We start from the raw sequence: 16,495 nt of genomic DNA on the forward strand, positions 1-16,495 counted from the left end.
CAAACAACAGCTGGTTGGAGTTTCTGGGTTGCAGGGAAAGCCCAGAGCAAATAAAGCACACAAGGAACCCTGGGTTTGTGTATGCACACTAGGAGAAAAATGTCTAAATCCTGAGCAAGCTTGCGATCGACAACAAAACTGAAAAGGAGCCAAGGACGCCTTGCTGCAGCACAAAAGGCTAACACCTTTCTGCCATGCATTTCCTCATTAAATGACTGGAGATATTGAATCTTGATTGGGACCAATAAGATGCACTGATAGAGTACAGTCAGCCGTCCATATCCAGAGATTCTGTATCCACTGATTCAACCATCCACAGCTTGAAAATATTCACAACAAAATCCAAAAAGTAAACCTTGGTTTTGCTATTTTATATAAGAGACACCATTTTACTGCACCATTGTATTTAATGGGAGCTGAGCATCCATGGATTTTGGAATCCGGGGGGGGGGGGGGGGTCCTAGAACCAAACCTCAGCGGGTGCCAAAAAATGTACAATATTAACCATTTTTGGCTGGCTACCTCCAAGTCGTTTCCAACTTAGTGTGACCCAAAGGCAAAACCATCATGGGTTTTCTTGGTGGGATTTGTTCACAGGGGGCTGGCCATTGCCTTCCTCTGATGCTGAGAGAGTGTGACTTGCCCAGGGTCACCCAGTGAGTTTCCAGGGCTAAATGGAGATTTGAACCCTGGTCTTTAGGAGTCTTAGTCCAGCATTCAAGCTACTATGCAATGCTGGCTCCCATTCTGATTTATGGCTACCTCTCTTGGGGTTTTCTTGGCCAGATTTCTTCAGAGGAGGTTTTCTACCATTGCCTTCCTCTGATATATTGTTTTTCCTATTTCTGTTTTAATTTCTATTATAAGCCACTTTGCGTTTTATTAAATGTAGTCAAGAGCCCGTTCCCTTGAAGTATGCGATGGGCCTGAGGAAGATTCTTTGGCTACATCTGCCACTATAATGAGAATCCATACTATATCCATAATATACATAGTGTGCCAAGAAGCCCTTATCTTGGTTTATGGATATTCAGGTTGAGGCTCCCTTATCCGCAATTCCAAAATCCAAAACATTGCCAAATATGAAGTTGTCCACTTGGGTGGAGTTTATCACGCGAAGGCGGTCGGGACAAAAGCCGCCATTGGTCACAAAGCAGCATTAACGCACATCTTTTTACTTTCAGGATTTCAGCAACAATGATTCCCGATATCACTTTATTTGCGCAATTTGCGTGTGATCATCATTCGCCCAATTACTTGCCACTTTTGCTTTATTTGCGGGATGCTTTAAATGTGCTTAAATCTCTCTCGAAATCAGATAAACTCCAGCGACATCTTTGCTTTCGGACGGTTCAAGGTAAGCAAATTTTGCAGCACCACAAAAATACTCTGAAATATTGTGTATAGAATAAGGTGTATATGGCACCTAAACAAATCTCATGCTTACATCTCCAAGGTATCTCATTATGTATGTGCAAATATATCGAAAATCTGAAAAACTCCAAGACCCGAAATGCTTCTGGCCCCAAGCATTTCGGCTAAGGAAGGCTCAGCCTGGATATCATCCCAATTGGGGCTTTTCAACTTCCAATCTTCCCCTCAATTCTTTTGTTCCAGAACAGCTACCTGAAGGTCCAGGGAGACTGAAACATTTTGCCCCTAATCTTTGGCTCAAATAAGGCCCAGGCTGAAATGAGGAGGGGCAGGGTTTGGTTTCAGAGTGAAACCCAAATTCTGAAACCCCCCACCTGCCTGCCTGCCCTCTTCCGATTAACATAAGCACAGGCTGTTGCCGTATTTGCTTGGCACCAGATCCCCTCCATCCTCCTGAGCCTCAGGTCTTGGCTGGCGCTCAAGGCAGGATGCACGACTTGATGGTTCAGTGGACTTGCAAATCTTACGGGGCCGGCCTTTTTGGCTCGCCGGGTAGCACTCGCCGTCAGGATTCTGTGTATTCCTGCATGGCAGCATCTTGAGGCTGGCAGGGATGGAAAACAAGACCAGGGCTCCTGAGGGTCTCTTGGCCCAGGAGACGGCGGTGGTGGAGGGGGGCAAGAAGAAAACTTTCTCCTTCTGTGGCCACCGCTGCTGCACATGGTGCAGTGGCCAAAGGGCATGTCAGACACATGCTCAAGGGCAGGAATTGGCACCACAGAATGCACAGAATCCTAGAGTTGGAGGAGACCACCCCCAGGGCCACCCAGTCCAACCTCCTCCTGCCATGCAGGAATACACAGAACCTTAAGTTGGAAGGGACACCGAAGGGACACCCAGTGCAAACCCCTTTGCCATGCAGGAATACATAGAATCCTACAGTTGGAAGGGACTCCCTAGGGCCATCCAGTCCAGACCCTTCTTCTGCCATGAAGGAATACCCACAATCCTAGAGTTGGAGGAGACCCCCCCCCCAGGGCCATCCCGTCCCTTGCACCCCTTGCTGTGTGGCACCTACTCCCCACAGCCCTGATCTGGCCTTTCTGTGGTGCCACGGAAAGGGCACCATAGCCTCTGGTGCCACAGCTTTTCGGCGCTCCTTTGGCGCTATGTCATCTGGACACAGCGCCACAGGAGCACGGTGATGCCACCCATCGTGTAGTGGGGTGTGTAATAATAATAATAATAATAATAATAATAATAATAATAATAGTTTTTATTTATATCTTCCCGCCTCCCCAATGGATCAAGGCGGGATCACAGCAAAGTTAAAAAACACAATAACAACATTAGTTACAATTAAAACCACAGCTAAAAAACATAAAACATCAGTCATCGATCAATCACGGGGTCAGGTGCTCTCGTTCCATGCCAATGGTCTTCATAGGAGGTCAGGGGGATATGCGCGATGGAAGAGCTCTGTCTTTACCGCCTTCTTGAAAATCTCCAAGGATGTAACAAGACGAGTCTCCTCTGGAGTCTGTTCCATAGTCTAGGAGCAGCTATACTAAAAGCTTTTTGGATAGTGGAAGCATGTTTGGATGCTGGCACCTCCAACAGGTTCTTCCCACTTGCCCTAAGAGTGCGGGGCGGATTGTATGGGGAGATGTGTATGGGGACGGAGTTGGGGCATTCATCATGCAGACGCCATGCCCCCACTCTGTCCCGATGCTGGCATTTGATGCCAGTCTGTTGAGGCTCTGCAGAAATAATCCACTTTGACACCCCTTTAACTGCCATGGCTCAATGCTGTGGAATCCTGGGATTGGTGGTTTGTCGTGGCTCCAGAGCTCTCTGACAGAGAAGGCTAAACGTCTCACCAAATCCAAGGATTCCATACCATGGAGCCATGGCAGTGAAAGTGGTGTCAAACTGGATTACTACTGCAGTGTGGATGCAGCCATAGCTACATCTGTGCTCCCCTCCTCAGAACAGAACACAATAATTTAACACAATAATCACGACGGGGGGGTTGGGGGGTTATATTGGGAGGTGTTTTAGTTTAAAAGGGAGCAGATTTTGGATGAACATTAGGAAAAACTTCTAAATAATGATGAGAGTTGTTTGACTGCCTCCAGAAATTGGAGGCTTTTTGTTGCTGGAGGAATAAATGGAGACGGCTGGGGGCCCACTTCTCAGGCATGCTCTAGTTATGCCATTAGCCCAAGATTTACACTACACTTTGTGTAGTGTAAAGTGACACAATCAGAGCTAATGCTGCAGTAATGGAGTGTGCCATTGCACAACCAGCCACAAAGCAAACCACATTGTGAACTGTGCACCGCTTGCGCCAATTCACCCCATTCACTGCTAAAGTCTGCACTCAGCTGCATCCTGGGAGAAAGGCAGCGCATAGATCAAGTAAATAAACAGTCAAACAAGGATGCATCCTTTCACCCTCTCTATTCATCTTGCATGCAGAACATAGAATCATAAAATTGTAGAGCTGGAAGAGACCCCAAGAAGGGCCCTGATCCAGTCCAACTCCCTTCTTCTGCCATGCAGGAACTCTCAATCAAAGCATCCCCATTGACAGATAGCCATCCAGCCTCTATTTAAAGACTGTTATAAGGAAAGCAGGTTTGGACACAGAAGGAGGAGGATTGGAAATAGGAGGAAGGAATATCAACCATCTAAGATGCGCAGATGACATTATAATACTAGCAGAGAACCTCAAAGACTTGGAGCACTTCTAAGGAAGATCAAGGAAGAAAGTGCAAATGGCAGGCTTATTGTTGAGCATAAAGAAAACTAAATAATGACCACTGCTTCACAAATCCAACCCAGGCAATGAAGAAACAGAAATAGTAAAAGCGTTCCCATGCCTGGGATCAAACATTGATAGAAATGGGGACTGCAGCCGGGAAATCAGAAGAAGATTAAGAATGGGAAGGACGGCTATGAAAGAACTAGAGAAGATCCTAAAATGCAAGGATATACAACTCAACACAAAAGTTAGAAACATACAAGCCATTGTATTCCCTATTTCCACGGATGGACCTCCTCTGAACAAATCTCGCCAAGAAAACCCCCAGGATAGGTTCCCTTTAGGACTAGGACTCTGGAGACCAGGGTTCGAATCCTGGTCAGCCATGTAAACCCACTGGGTGACCTTGGGCAAGTCACACTCTCTCAGCCTTATGGGAGCATTAGGGGTTTCCAGAAGTAGGAAACATCTCGAACACACACACACACATACACACACACACACACACACCCTGAAAAGAATCATGCATTTCAATTCTTAGGAATGTTTCTCCGCTTTTCTTCGGGTCAGGTCCTCCCTCCATCTCCAGCTGTCCTCAATTTTGCCCTGCCTTGTCCTCCTTTGTGGTTTGGAGGACGTCTGGCAGCCCTGCTAAGAGACGGGTGGCCCCACAAGAGTCTTTGGCTGCCTCCAGACTGGAGAAATAACCCAGTTTGGCACCACTTTGACTCTTTTTCTGGCTCAAGGTTATGGAATTCTGGGAGTTGGAGTTTCTCGTGGGCCCCAGAACAAACTCCAACTCCCAGAATTCCATAGCCTTGATCCAGAAAAAGAGTCAAAGCGGTGCCAGACTGGGTTATTTCTCCAGTCTGGAGGCAGCCATAGACTAAGGGTTTGGAAGAGCAATGGGGCTGGCATTGCCCTTTTAAATCCGGAGCCAGGCTCTTTTCCAGGTTACTCGAGTTCAAGTTCGAGTTCAGGTTTTGGGGGTCGCCTAGATTCCCCCCAGGCCCCCCAGGAATCCCCAGGAAGGACTCTAAAGAGCCATAGGGTCCCATTGGGCATCAAATCCTTTAGAAGCCCCCCCCCCCCAGTTTTGCAAAGTTTTGCAAGGATCCCCTTCTGTTCTGCAGGGTTTTCCTAGGAGTAAATGGCCCTCCGCAATGGGGCTTTCTCTCCGCGGAGGGCGCTCTGCACGCGCTCAGAGGCCCCAGCACCAACCTCTGGCCTCTAGTTTGGGACTACAACTCCCAGAAGCCTCAGCCACCATGGCCAATTGCCTGGGATTCTGAGAAATGGGAGTCCAAAACACCTGGAGGAGGAGGAAGAGGAGGAGGAGGAGGAAGAAGGCCAGAGTTGGAAAGCAAGGAATACACAGAATAAGCATAGAATACATAGGGGATGCTGGGAGTTGCAGTCCTCCCAAGAAAACGCTATCGGTTTCTGGCTCTAAAACAAAACCAGGCTTACAAGTCAGGAGTTGCACGTCAGAATGCAAACTGGGAATAGGATTTTGCACACTTGCACACAAGTACACACACATTGGTGGGGGTGCTGGGAGTTGTAGTCCTCTGATTTCTGGCTCTAAAAACCATGCTCAAACGTCAAGATTTGCATGTCAGAATTGGGACCAACTAAACCAAATGACAGTCCTTGGCCATAGGGAAACATAGGGCAAGTATTCCACGTTTTCCTATGGGCAGGGATTCTGCCATGGTTCTCTCTGGGCAAGGGCTGTCATTTGGTTTAGTAGGTCTCCTCAGAATGCAAACTGGGAATAGGATTTTGCACACGTGCACATATGCACACATTGCTGGGGGATGCTGGGAGTTGCAATCCTCCCAAGAAACCCTTCCCATTTCTGGCTGTAAAAAACAAAACAAAACCCATGCTTTGCATGTCGGGATGCAAACCAGAATGCCAACTCGGGATAGTGTGTCCCTCTTGCACCCCCATGATTCAATGGGGCTAAAAAAGAGGGCCCCCGTTTTGCAGGACAGAGGCGAAGAAGAGGTTCTGGGGATCGGCCGGAGCGAAGGGGGGCCCACCGGCTCCACAGCATCGCCGCTTTAAATTCCTCAAAAGCCTGACTTTGGCTTCTGGAGTCAAAGTCCGGGAAACAGAGAATAGCAGACCTCCAAGACCCCTCTCCCCTCTTTTTCCAGCCCAGTTTAGGGGGGCATACATCCCCTACCCCCCTTTGCCCAGGAGAGGCACTCTGTCCATGCTCAGGAGCTCCCTTGCCTTGGCCTTTTTTTGCAAAGTTGCCCTTGCTGGGCCCTAGGAGGGAGGGATGCATCCCTTGCAAGGGTCTTGGGGGAACCCCCCCCAAAAAAAATTAGGGACTTCTTTGCACAAGGAGGGGTCCCAGAACTTTCTCCTGTCCTGCCTCTCCCCAGGGGAGCAAACACGCAAAATACACGTGGAAGGAGGATCCACACCTGCTTAAATCCTACTGATGCGATGGGTCTGCTCTAGGAAGAAAGGAATGCTCTGACAGTCAAGATCTAGGTCTATGAATCCCCCCCCAAAAAAAGGCTGTTTTCTGGGGGTCCCAAGGGAAGATAGTGGGGGTCTCCACCTCGCCTTCTGCCCCACACAACAGAAGGACACACAACACACACACAGAGAAAAGCCCCCAAAATGCCATGGCCAGGTCCAGGGGGCACCCAGAGGGCATTTAGATGGACCTCCTCTCCTTGAATCCCAGACACATTGCAAGGAACTACATTTCCCAGGATTCCTTCCAAAGTTGGCTGGGGGGTTCTGGGAAACCTAACATCCCCAAAGCCTCTTTCCCGGGCATTTAGGGCAGCGGGAGTCTAGGAAAGAGAGACAGCTTGACATAAAGCTTTGAGCTTTGGACTCTGGAGAGCAGGGTTTCAATTCTGAAAGATAGGGTTGCCATCATCATCATCATCATCATCATCATCATCATCATCTTTATTTATATCCCGGCCTTTTCTCAAAACTGGGATTCAGGAGTTTATTACACTGGGACTAATTTCTCTATTATAGAGAGATTAAAGCGCATTTAAAGCGTCTCATGAATAAAACAAAAACATTGAGTAATTGTGCTAAAGATTATCACATGCAATTGCGCAGATAAAGCGATGCATCGGAAATGTATTGCCGCTGGAATCCCAAAAGAAAAGTGTCACATCAAAACAGAATTAAATGATTACGATATTAAAGCAGATTGTATATAAAAGAATAAAATATAAATAAAAATAGTGCCCAGCGGTCAAATTTCACACGTTGGAATGGTTCATGTTTGCAAAGCGGATTGTGAAAGACTGTTGTCCACACTTTGGATAAGGAGAAGAGGAAGTCCCCCTCTTTGCGCCCACATATCCCCCGCAGGCAGCCCCACTTTCTCCTACCTTCCTCTTGTGGCGGTGGATGTCTCCGATGGAGTTGGCCACGGAGTTGGGTCCCAGGAGCATGCGGGTGCTGCGGGGCCACTCGGTGCTGACCAGGCTGTGCTCGCCCATCAAGATGGTGCGCACGTTCTCGGCCCCCGTCACTCGAATCAGGGGCCGACCCAACAGGTGGGTCTTGAAGACATTCCCGTATTTCTCCCTCCGGGAAGACTGGAAAAAAGAGCCCTGCGGGGAGAGAAGAGAGACGCAAGGGGTGAAATCTCAACCCAGCAAGGTCTGGGACACCCCAGACCACAATCCCTCCACACAAACACAGAATCATAGAGTTGGAAGAGACCGCAAGGGCCCTGATCCAGTCTAACCCCATTCTGCCATGCAGGAAATCTAAATCAAAGCATCCTCATTGACAGATGGCCATCCAGCCTCTGTTTAAAGACCTCCAAAGAAGGAGGCTCCACTACACTCCGAGGAAGGAGTCTGCTCCACTGTCGGACAGCCCTTACTATCAAAAAGTTCTTCCTAATGTTGAGTGGAATCTCTTTTCCTGCAGCTTGCATCCACTGCTCCATTGGGTCCTATTCTCTGGAGCAGCAGAAAACAAGCTTGCTCCCTCCTCAGTATGACATCCTTTCAAATATTTAAACAGGACTATCATCATATCACCTCTTAACCTCCTCTTCTCCAGGCGAAACATCCCCAGCTCCCTCAGTCGTTCCTCATAGGGCTTCATGGTTTCCAGACCCTTCATTCTTTTAGTCCCCCTCCTTTGGACACGCTACAGTTTCTCCACATCCTTTTTGAATTGTGGTGCCCAGAACTGGACACAGTGATTGCAGGCTGGCATCCTGTCAATAACTTGGGCACACATGAGCCCCTTCTCTGTGCGCGTTTTCAGCCATGAAATGCAATGTACCCCCAGTTGGGTGCAACTATCCCTGTGCAGGAATACACTGCGCCTACCCTGCACAGCCGCCATGCAGAATAGCAACACTACGCAATGTAAGACAATAACTAGGTGCAATCATTGCAATACACTGCGCAACCGCAATGCAGAATAGCAACACTGCACAATTCACAACAATAACTAGGTGCAGTCATTGCAATACAGTGTGCCTGCACTTCACAATTGCCATGCAGAATAGCAATATTGCACAATGTCTAGCAATAATGAGGTGCAGTAATTGCAATACACTGCACCTGCACTGTGCAACTGCCATGCAGAATGCAACACTGAACAACGCACAGCAATAACCAGGTGGAGTCATTGCAATACACTGTGCAACTGCCATGCGGAATATTAATACTGCACAATGTGTAGCAATAACCAAGTGCAATCATTGCAGTACACTGCACCTGCACTGTGCAACCGCCATGCAGAATAGCAATACTGCACAATGCATGGCAATAACTAGGTACAGTCATTGCAATACACTGTGCCTGCACTGCTACCGTATGCGCAACTCTGTTTCTGACCCTGTCTGCAGAATACATCCATGGCACTATGGCAAGTATTTTGACCCACATGTGTAGCACAACCTACACATGTATATGTCACTAAGAGGATCCCAGCTACATTCCTATGAAGGTTGCAGAAGCAGATGTGCATTGTAATTGTGTGTTTCACAGTCACTTGCATACTCAGCTTCACATTTCACTAATGCACAGTCATTTTCACTTAAATCTGAGTGCCACATTTGGGAACTCAAGATTAACTCTGAAGATTCCCCAACTCCCCAAAAGCGGTGGCTGCTCATTGGTGGTGAGAGGACTCTGCACATGCTCAGATGCACCTCCCACAATGCTAAGCAATGGAGCCAAGGACCTGGGGAAAGAAAGCCCCAGGAGCTTCGGAGAAAGGAACTGGCACAGAGTAACCAGATGCCCTAATAAGGGAGGGCAATCGAGAAAAATAAGCTACAAACACTCCTATATATAAATGTAAATTTGTACTTCTTAACAGTAGTAGCATTTACATTTCTTTGGGGCTTATCAGTGAACTCATCACCCTCTAGGAAGTTTACAAGCCAGTTGCCCACAACAAGCTGGGTGAGTCATGCTCAAAATGAGGACATTTTGCAATTCCTTCTGGGCAGGTGGTTTGAATATAGGATGTGTCCTGGAAAAGGAGGACGCCTGGTCACCCTGGACTGGCAAAACCAACTCTGAGGATTCCTTGCTTCAGAAAAACCCTATGAAATTCATGGGGTCACCCCCACTGGTCGACAGGTGACTGGAAGGCATGCGCACATACACGTCTTTGCAGTCACCCTTTCCTTTGGAGTGCAAACCCAGAACATTTGGGGGGTCACAGACTCTCAACCCATGCACTCCACTAAGTGGGAGCAAGGTAGCCCAGGGGCCAAATAAACCCAGTGTGTGGTGGCCCAAGGCATCCTTCAGCCCCCAGATCATTTCCCCAAAGACTTCTGGCCATAGGAGACTAAAGTCAGGGAATCAGAGTTGGAAGGAACCCCAAAGGTCATGTAGTCCAAGTCCATTCTGCCATGCAGGAGTCTACAATCATAGCATTCCTGGAAGATGCCTATCCAACCTCTGCTGAAAGACCACCAAAGACGGAGAGTCCACCACCGTCCAATTTAGCTCTTACATTTAAAAAGTCCTTCCTAATAATATTTGGGGGAGATGGCACAAGCCCTTTAGGAAAGAAGATCCAAGTTTGGTAAAGCAGGAAGGCAGTAGGAAAAGAGGAAGAACGCGTGTTGTGTGCCTTCAAGTCATTTCTGACTTAAAGGTGACCCTATCATTGGGGTTTTCTTGGCCAGATTGAGTCAGAGGAGGTTTGCCATTGCCTTTTTCTGAGGCTGAGAGAGTGTGACTTGCATAAGGTAAACCCCTTTAAAGGTGGATGGACTCAGACTCCCTGAATCTGCATGACTTGAGGATGGCAATGGCAAATGTGCCAAAAAAAAACAACAACCCCACAATAGGGTTGCCATAAATCGGAAAGGGCTTGGAGGCACACATCGACAGCAAGAGCGATAGAAAACAAGCTCCCTCCATCCCTCTTCTACACATCCTTCCAACCATTTCAACATCCCTCTATCAATGTCACCTCTCCGTCTTCTCTTCGCCAAGCAAAACATCCCCAGATCCCTACCTCTATCCTGATAAAGGCTTGGGTTCCAGAACTTGTAGCATCTTGGTTTCTGACCTAGAACATGGGCATCAGGCAGGAACATGATACCCAGGAACATAAACATGAGCACGCTGCACATTATGCCACCAAAACATGGATGTAATGCAAGGTGAGGGTTCCCGAAATCTCCAAATAAAATTAGGGAGCCCTTCCTAGTAGTAAGTCTGACTTCTTCCGAAGGTGGCAGATTCCTCCATCGTTGGGGGATTTCGAACAGGGGCTGCCTAGTGCCCACCTTTAGGGATGCCTTAAGAACGGGTCTCCCATATTGGCATACTGGGATTTTCCTTGGCTAAAATTCTGCTCGTTCTGCGCTTTAGCTTTTCTGGCTTTGCCTCTACATCTGCTAGCTATTTGTTTGAATTCCTCTTTGGTGATTGGCCCCCCTTTTCCCTTTCTTATATACATGTCCCATTTAACATTTAGCTCAGTTGAAGGCAGGGAGAAGAGAGATATTCTAGGCTGGATTAGCAAAGCACCGAAATGGTCTGGTGTCCTTTACAAATTCTTGAATCGCACACAACTCAAAGGCTGAGATGCAGAGATCTCTGTAGCAGCACCAAAGCCCTTCTGGTGTTGCCAATATCGGATCGCTCCCTGGCTAGAGATTTGGCTAAACTGAAGGAGGGCTGGGAAATCATTTATGGGGGAAGCAGAGACACCTCCACATTTGGGGGGGGATCCAAAAAGTGATCCAGAGGACTAGCTGACTGCTTTCACACCCTCCAAAAGATCTCTATAGGAGGGGTCCCACATGCATTGCACCAATAAGGGTGGCATAAATTGCCATTTCAGATATTTGGGGGCCCTAAATAATGACTCCCATCCTTTGGGTGAGTTACACAAAGGCAGGTTCCCCTGTGGAATCGGTTGGGCACTTTTCTCAGATGCTGAACATCTGCTTGCAGATGTTGTGGAATGAAAGTTGAGCATGGACGAAAGTTGATACACATGGACATTTTACGGAGTGCACTGATTCACACTTTACCTTCTGCTATGATACACATTTAGCATTGTGCATCAACACACATTTAGCACTGTGTGTCCTCACCCATTTCACACTAATGCACATGTAGCACTGCACATGTCGACCTTCAACATTTCACACTAATATGCATGTGGCATTGAGTATTGGCACACCCTCAACATTGCACATTAATGCTAATATAGCATTTAGTATTGTTACATCCTCCGCGTTGCACACTAACGCACACGTAGCATTGAGTACTGGTGCACCTTTAGTGTTGCACACGGGTGTACTTTTGGCATGGTACATTGGTGCAGATATCGCATTGCCCGCCTATGCGTAACACACATTCCACGGTGCAATGTCGCAATCCACCCAGGAGACGGTGTTGCGCAACTGCCGCATAACTCCACAAGCACAATGTTACTCTCACTCTCAATGATGTTGGATCCCGGTCCCTATTCTTAGCCCAGATTTGGTGAAAGCCGCTGAATCCCCCAAATTTTCCTCTGGGTTGACTCACCATTCAACAACGGAGCCTATGGCTCTACTGGGAGCAGTGTGGCACAGTGGTCCGAGTGTCGGATGACGACTCTGGAGACCAGGGTTCGAATCCTACCTCATCCATGGAAACCTTAGGCAAGTCACACTCTCTCGGCCTCATGGCAAGCCCTCTCTGAACCAACCTTGCTGAGAAAAGCCCCCAGATAGGTTTACCAAGGAGTTGCCATAAGTCTGAAACGACTTGAAGAAGTGCACCACACACACACACACACACACACACACTTTAGTTGGGGCACCCCAACCTTGTTTAAAATCCAAGTTGGTTCTCTATATATTTATAATATTGATCTGCACCCAAAATTGGGAGAGAGTGTGGGGCTCCACAAAGGCATCCATGCACACTTACCATCTTTGTGATTTCCCTCCATAGGTGTGTCTTTACAAGGGGAACGGTCTCTTTAAATCCCACCATCCTCTTGCAAAAGGGGCTTACAACCCCCCACCCCCCAAAAGAGGCAAGTTTTTGGAGGAAAAGGGGGTGCCTTATTATCATGATTATGTTTAAGAAGTCCCCTTCGCAGCCTCCCCACAAAAGGCCGGTTGTGAAAGTTTGTGGCGATGTTCAGGTGACCCCTGTGTCTTGCTCTGCGTAAATATAATTAAAGTACTTTTTGTGGCATTAATAAAAGGGTTATTTGTACAACATTTCCATGGCTGCACAAAGGCCACCTTTATGTGGCCGGGAGGGCGCTCCGCTTCTTCTTTCCCTTTTCCCCCTTTTCTCCAGACCAGTCCAATTTATACAACCATTTTTGTATTTTTAGCCTTGGATGGAGCCTGGTGCAAAAGGGGGGGTCCTCTGAGCCCCCTGTAAAAACCTGAGACATTTTCCTCCCAAAGAAAGCCCTATTGAGCTCAGACGGGTGGTTAACCCCTGGGTTGCCCCAGGACCACCCTAAAGGAGGGATCCCTCCCTCGCCGGATTCTCTGGCATCGCCAGATCCCCCCTTGGGATCCAGTTTCCCTAGGGACAGGAGGACCCTGGCATCCATGCAAAACAGCAGCAGCAGCAATTCTCCAGTTGATGGAAACGCAAGGTTTCCTCTTCCAGAAAGAAAACCCCAGAGCATCCTCCTTGGTTTTTGGACTCTGTCACGCGCGATCGTGGCAAGGAGCGTGGCTGGCCCCGATCACACGACACGCGGGTCTCCTACTCCTAATCAAACCCGTTTGCACCCCCAATCACTAAGACGCTTAACACACTCTGAACCTCGCAAAGGTTTCCACCTCAAGGAAACACGCGTGGACGTGGGAATCCACCCCACCACGGGTCCTCCAAGCTTTAGCTTCTCCCACCAAAACGGAGCATGCCTTCCAATCCCCCGTCCCTTCGCCATTCATTCATGGATGCATGCATTCACACGCACACGTGTCCCTTCCACCTGCCCCATCCCCCAGGCGAGGAGGGGACCCCCTTTAGAACCTGGCTCTTAAAAGGGCGATGCCAGCGCCACCAATTCCCCAGGGTTCCTTTTCCACCGAGTGCCGCAGATACGCGTGGGGAGAAAGAGTTGCTGGACTCTCACTCGCCCAGCATTTCCACGGAGGCGTGACGGGGAGGAGAGTGGTCCCTATGGCATCGATCAAGCACTCACTCGGGATCTTCCAGCGCCCCACGAACACGCGTGGGGGCTTCCCTAAATCCCCCAGGAGCCGAGCCACTCAGCCAGGAGTTCCCCAATCTCCCCGCCAACATGCGTGGAGATGAGAGGTCCCGCAAACCGAGGGAGCCCACCCCAATTATGGAAAGGGGAGGGTCCCGGTGGGGAAATTTGGGGGAGGCGCGGGGAGAGACTTTGGGGGGGCTCCTAGAAGAAAGTAGTGGGGGGAGCCTTCCACGAAATGCGTGGGGAGGGAGGCTGGTGGAGGGTGGAAAGGGTCCGGGTTGTGAGCTTATGGAAAGGAATTCTCACACGTGGGGGTTATTTGCAAGGAAATGCGGCCGAGTGGGGTGGTCTCGCGTGGGGTCCGCGCGTTCCCGGCGGGGCGCGAAAGCCTCTCCTTGCCTCCTTTCTTCCCCTGCTGCCGCCTTCTCTCCCTTCCCTCGAGCAACCAGTGGCAGCTGTCCCCCACGAGCGGGAAGCCCCTGGATCCTTTGGGGAGGGTGAGCCTGGAGCTCCTGCCCCGCGTGGGAGCCCACGGAGCCTCCTCAGTCCATCCCTTTCCCCGTTTGCCCTCGCCCGCTTCCCGCTTCCTTACCTGGAGCAACCAGTGGCAGGTCTCTCTCTCCCACGAGTGAGAACTCAATGGAGCCCTTGGCGAGGGTGAGCCTGGAGCTCCTGTCCCTCGTGGGGTCCCACGGAGCCCATCCTTTTCCCACCTTTTTCCTCCCGTCCCCCGTCCTCTCCCTTACCTGCAGCAACCAGGAGAAAGTCCCCCACGAGTGCGGACTAGTCCACGGATCCTCCCTTGGGAAGTGTGAGTTTGGATCCCTCGTCCCGCGTGGGGAGCCAGGGACCCCCTGAGCCCCTCCTCCCTGTCCTCTTTGGCTTACCTGCAGGAGCCAGTGGCAGGTCTCTCCGACGAGGGGGAAGCCCATGGAGCCCTTGGGCAGCGGGAGCCGGGAGCCCTTGTCGCGCGTGGCCGCCCACCGGAGCTGCCAGAGCTGCTGGGCCACGGCCAGAAGCAGCGAGAGCGAGACCAGGCAGGCGGCCGCCGTGGCCAGCGCCGAGAGCACCTCCAAGCCCGACCACAGCATCGCCAACAGCAGGGTCACGCGTGGATGGCCTTCCTTCCTTCCTTCCTTCCTTCCCTCCGTCTGTCGTCCCGGGCCAGAGGCAGCAGAGTCCGAGTCCGAGTCAGGCTGGGCTCCCCAGCGGACAGAGGCAAGGCTTGGAGGAGGAGGAGGAAGAGGAGGAGGAGGAGGGCCATTTATAGAGAGAGAGAGAGAAGGAGTCAGGCCAGGCGCCCCTCCCCTTCTGGGAGGGAGGAAAGGGGGAGGGCAGCAGGCCCCAGGAAGAAGAGCGGCAAGGAAGGAAGGAAGGAAGGAAGGAGAAGGAAGAGGAGAAGGAGAAGAGGAAGAGGAGGAGGAAGAAGTCAAAAAGAAGAGGAGGAGGAAGAAGAAGAGGACGAAATCAAAAAAGTCTAAAAAGAAGAGGAGGAGGAAAAGATGAAGAGGAAGAAGAAAAGAAGGAAGAAGGAAGAGGAAAAAGAAGAAGAGAGGAGGAGGAGCAAGAAGAACAACAAGAAGAGGAAGAATGGGAGGAAGAGGGAAGAAGACGAAGACGAAGTCTAAAAAGAGGAAGAAGCCTAAAGGGAAGAGGAGGAGGAGGAGGAGGATGGCTTGGTCCGACGGAGCCCCTTCCTCCCAAGGTGTAAACCAGACCCGTCCTCCTTTTCCCGGAGGCGTCCTCCATCCCAGCCTCCTCCTCCAGAAGGGGTTCCCAAAGGTCCTCCATTTCCAGCAGGAAGAAGAAGAAGCAATCCATTTACACTGAGAGCAAGGTTTAGGGCTTTGATGGGGCAGGGTCCTCCTTTTCCTCCTTAACGTCCTCCATTTCGAGGGATCCGACTCTTTGCATCCGTTGGACCTGCGGCCTTCCTGGGAGCTTCAGGCGAAGCCTGCGCTTGCTAAGCTGGGTCGGTCGGGGCTGGGATTGGAGGGGAACCGAGGGGGGCCAAAGGGGGTCCAGTTTGGGGTCCAGGAGTTGTTGATGTTCACAACCAGTTGTTATCTTGTATTTTGTGTAAAAAAGCCAAACTATAAAGAGCGAAGACGCTTGGTACTTCTGCAAAGTTCGAATCATGCCATAGAAAACAAGGAACATGTGCATGATGCTCTTCTCTGGGTTTTAGCTTATGGCTTTTGTACGTTATCAATAAAATATGACCCCAAAAGAGCCCAAATGCACCTCTGGAAAAGTGTGTTGTCTGTTGTGTTTTTGCAAAGGTTCCTTGGGTTCCTTGACTCCTTTCCAACCCTCCAGAGAACCAGGAAAGGCCAGGAAAAGGGATGGGAAGAACTGCCCAAACACACAACATACAACACACACACACAAAGACACCTGGCGTTGTCGCTTGCGGTTGCATTGGCAGAGCGTTGGGCTTTCTCCATGTGTTTCTATATGGCTTTTTGTCTGTTTTTCCTTCTTGCAACTTCTTGGATTCCTTGCAGAAATCAATACCAAACAGGTTTGCCAGCCCTATGTCTTTCATTGATAAATGGCTTGCCATGTATATACCAAATTCATTGATTGCAGAACTAAGTGGCCAAGAGGCTCCGGATCCCCATTTAGTTCGCTTATAGATGTATGCCTTTCTTTATGTGTAAAATTCCTTTCATT

The 16,495-nt window shown here is 49.7% G+C and overlaps 1 protein-coding gene across 2 annotated transcripts in view; it reads right to left on the reverse strand.

Moving 5' to 3' along the window:
* Positions 1 to 14,910, reverse strand: part of CYP26B1 (cytochrome P450 family 26 subfamily B member 1) — a 34,455-nt gene extending 19,545 nt beyond the window's left edge. The window contains exons 1-2 of one of the 2 annotated variants that reach the window (XM_089527157.1): positions 14,707 to 14,910; positions 7,525 to 7,749 (exon numbers count right to left, since the gene is read on the reverse strand). In XM_089527157.1, coding sequence (XP_089383283.1) covers positions 7,525 to 7,749; positions 14,707 to 14,910 — 429 coding nt within the window. The remainder of the gene's footprint in view (positions 1 to 7,524; positions 7,750 to 14,706) is intronic. The other variant, XM_089527158.1, reaches the window with a different exon arrangement.
* Positions 14,911 to 16,495: the final 1,585 nt, after the last annotated feature.

Source organism: Sceloporus occidentalis, unplaced genomic scaffold (assembly GCF_023333645.1).
Source record: "Sceloporus occidentalis isolate IW3139 unplaced genomic scaffold, rSceOcc1.0.p SCAF_5, whole genome shotgun sequence".
In the NCBI taxonomy this organism is placed as follows: Eukaryota; Metazoa; Chordata; class Lepidosauria; order Squamata; family Phrynosomatidae; genus Sceloporus; species Sceloporus occidentalis.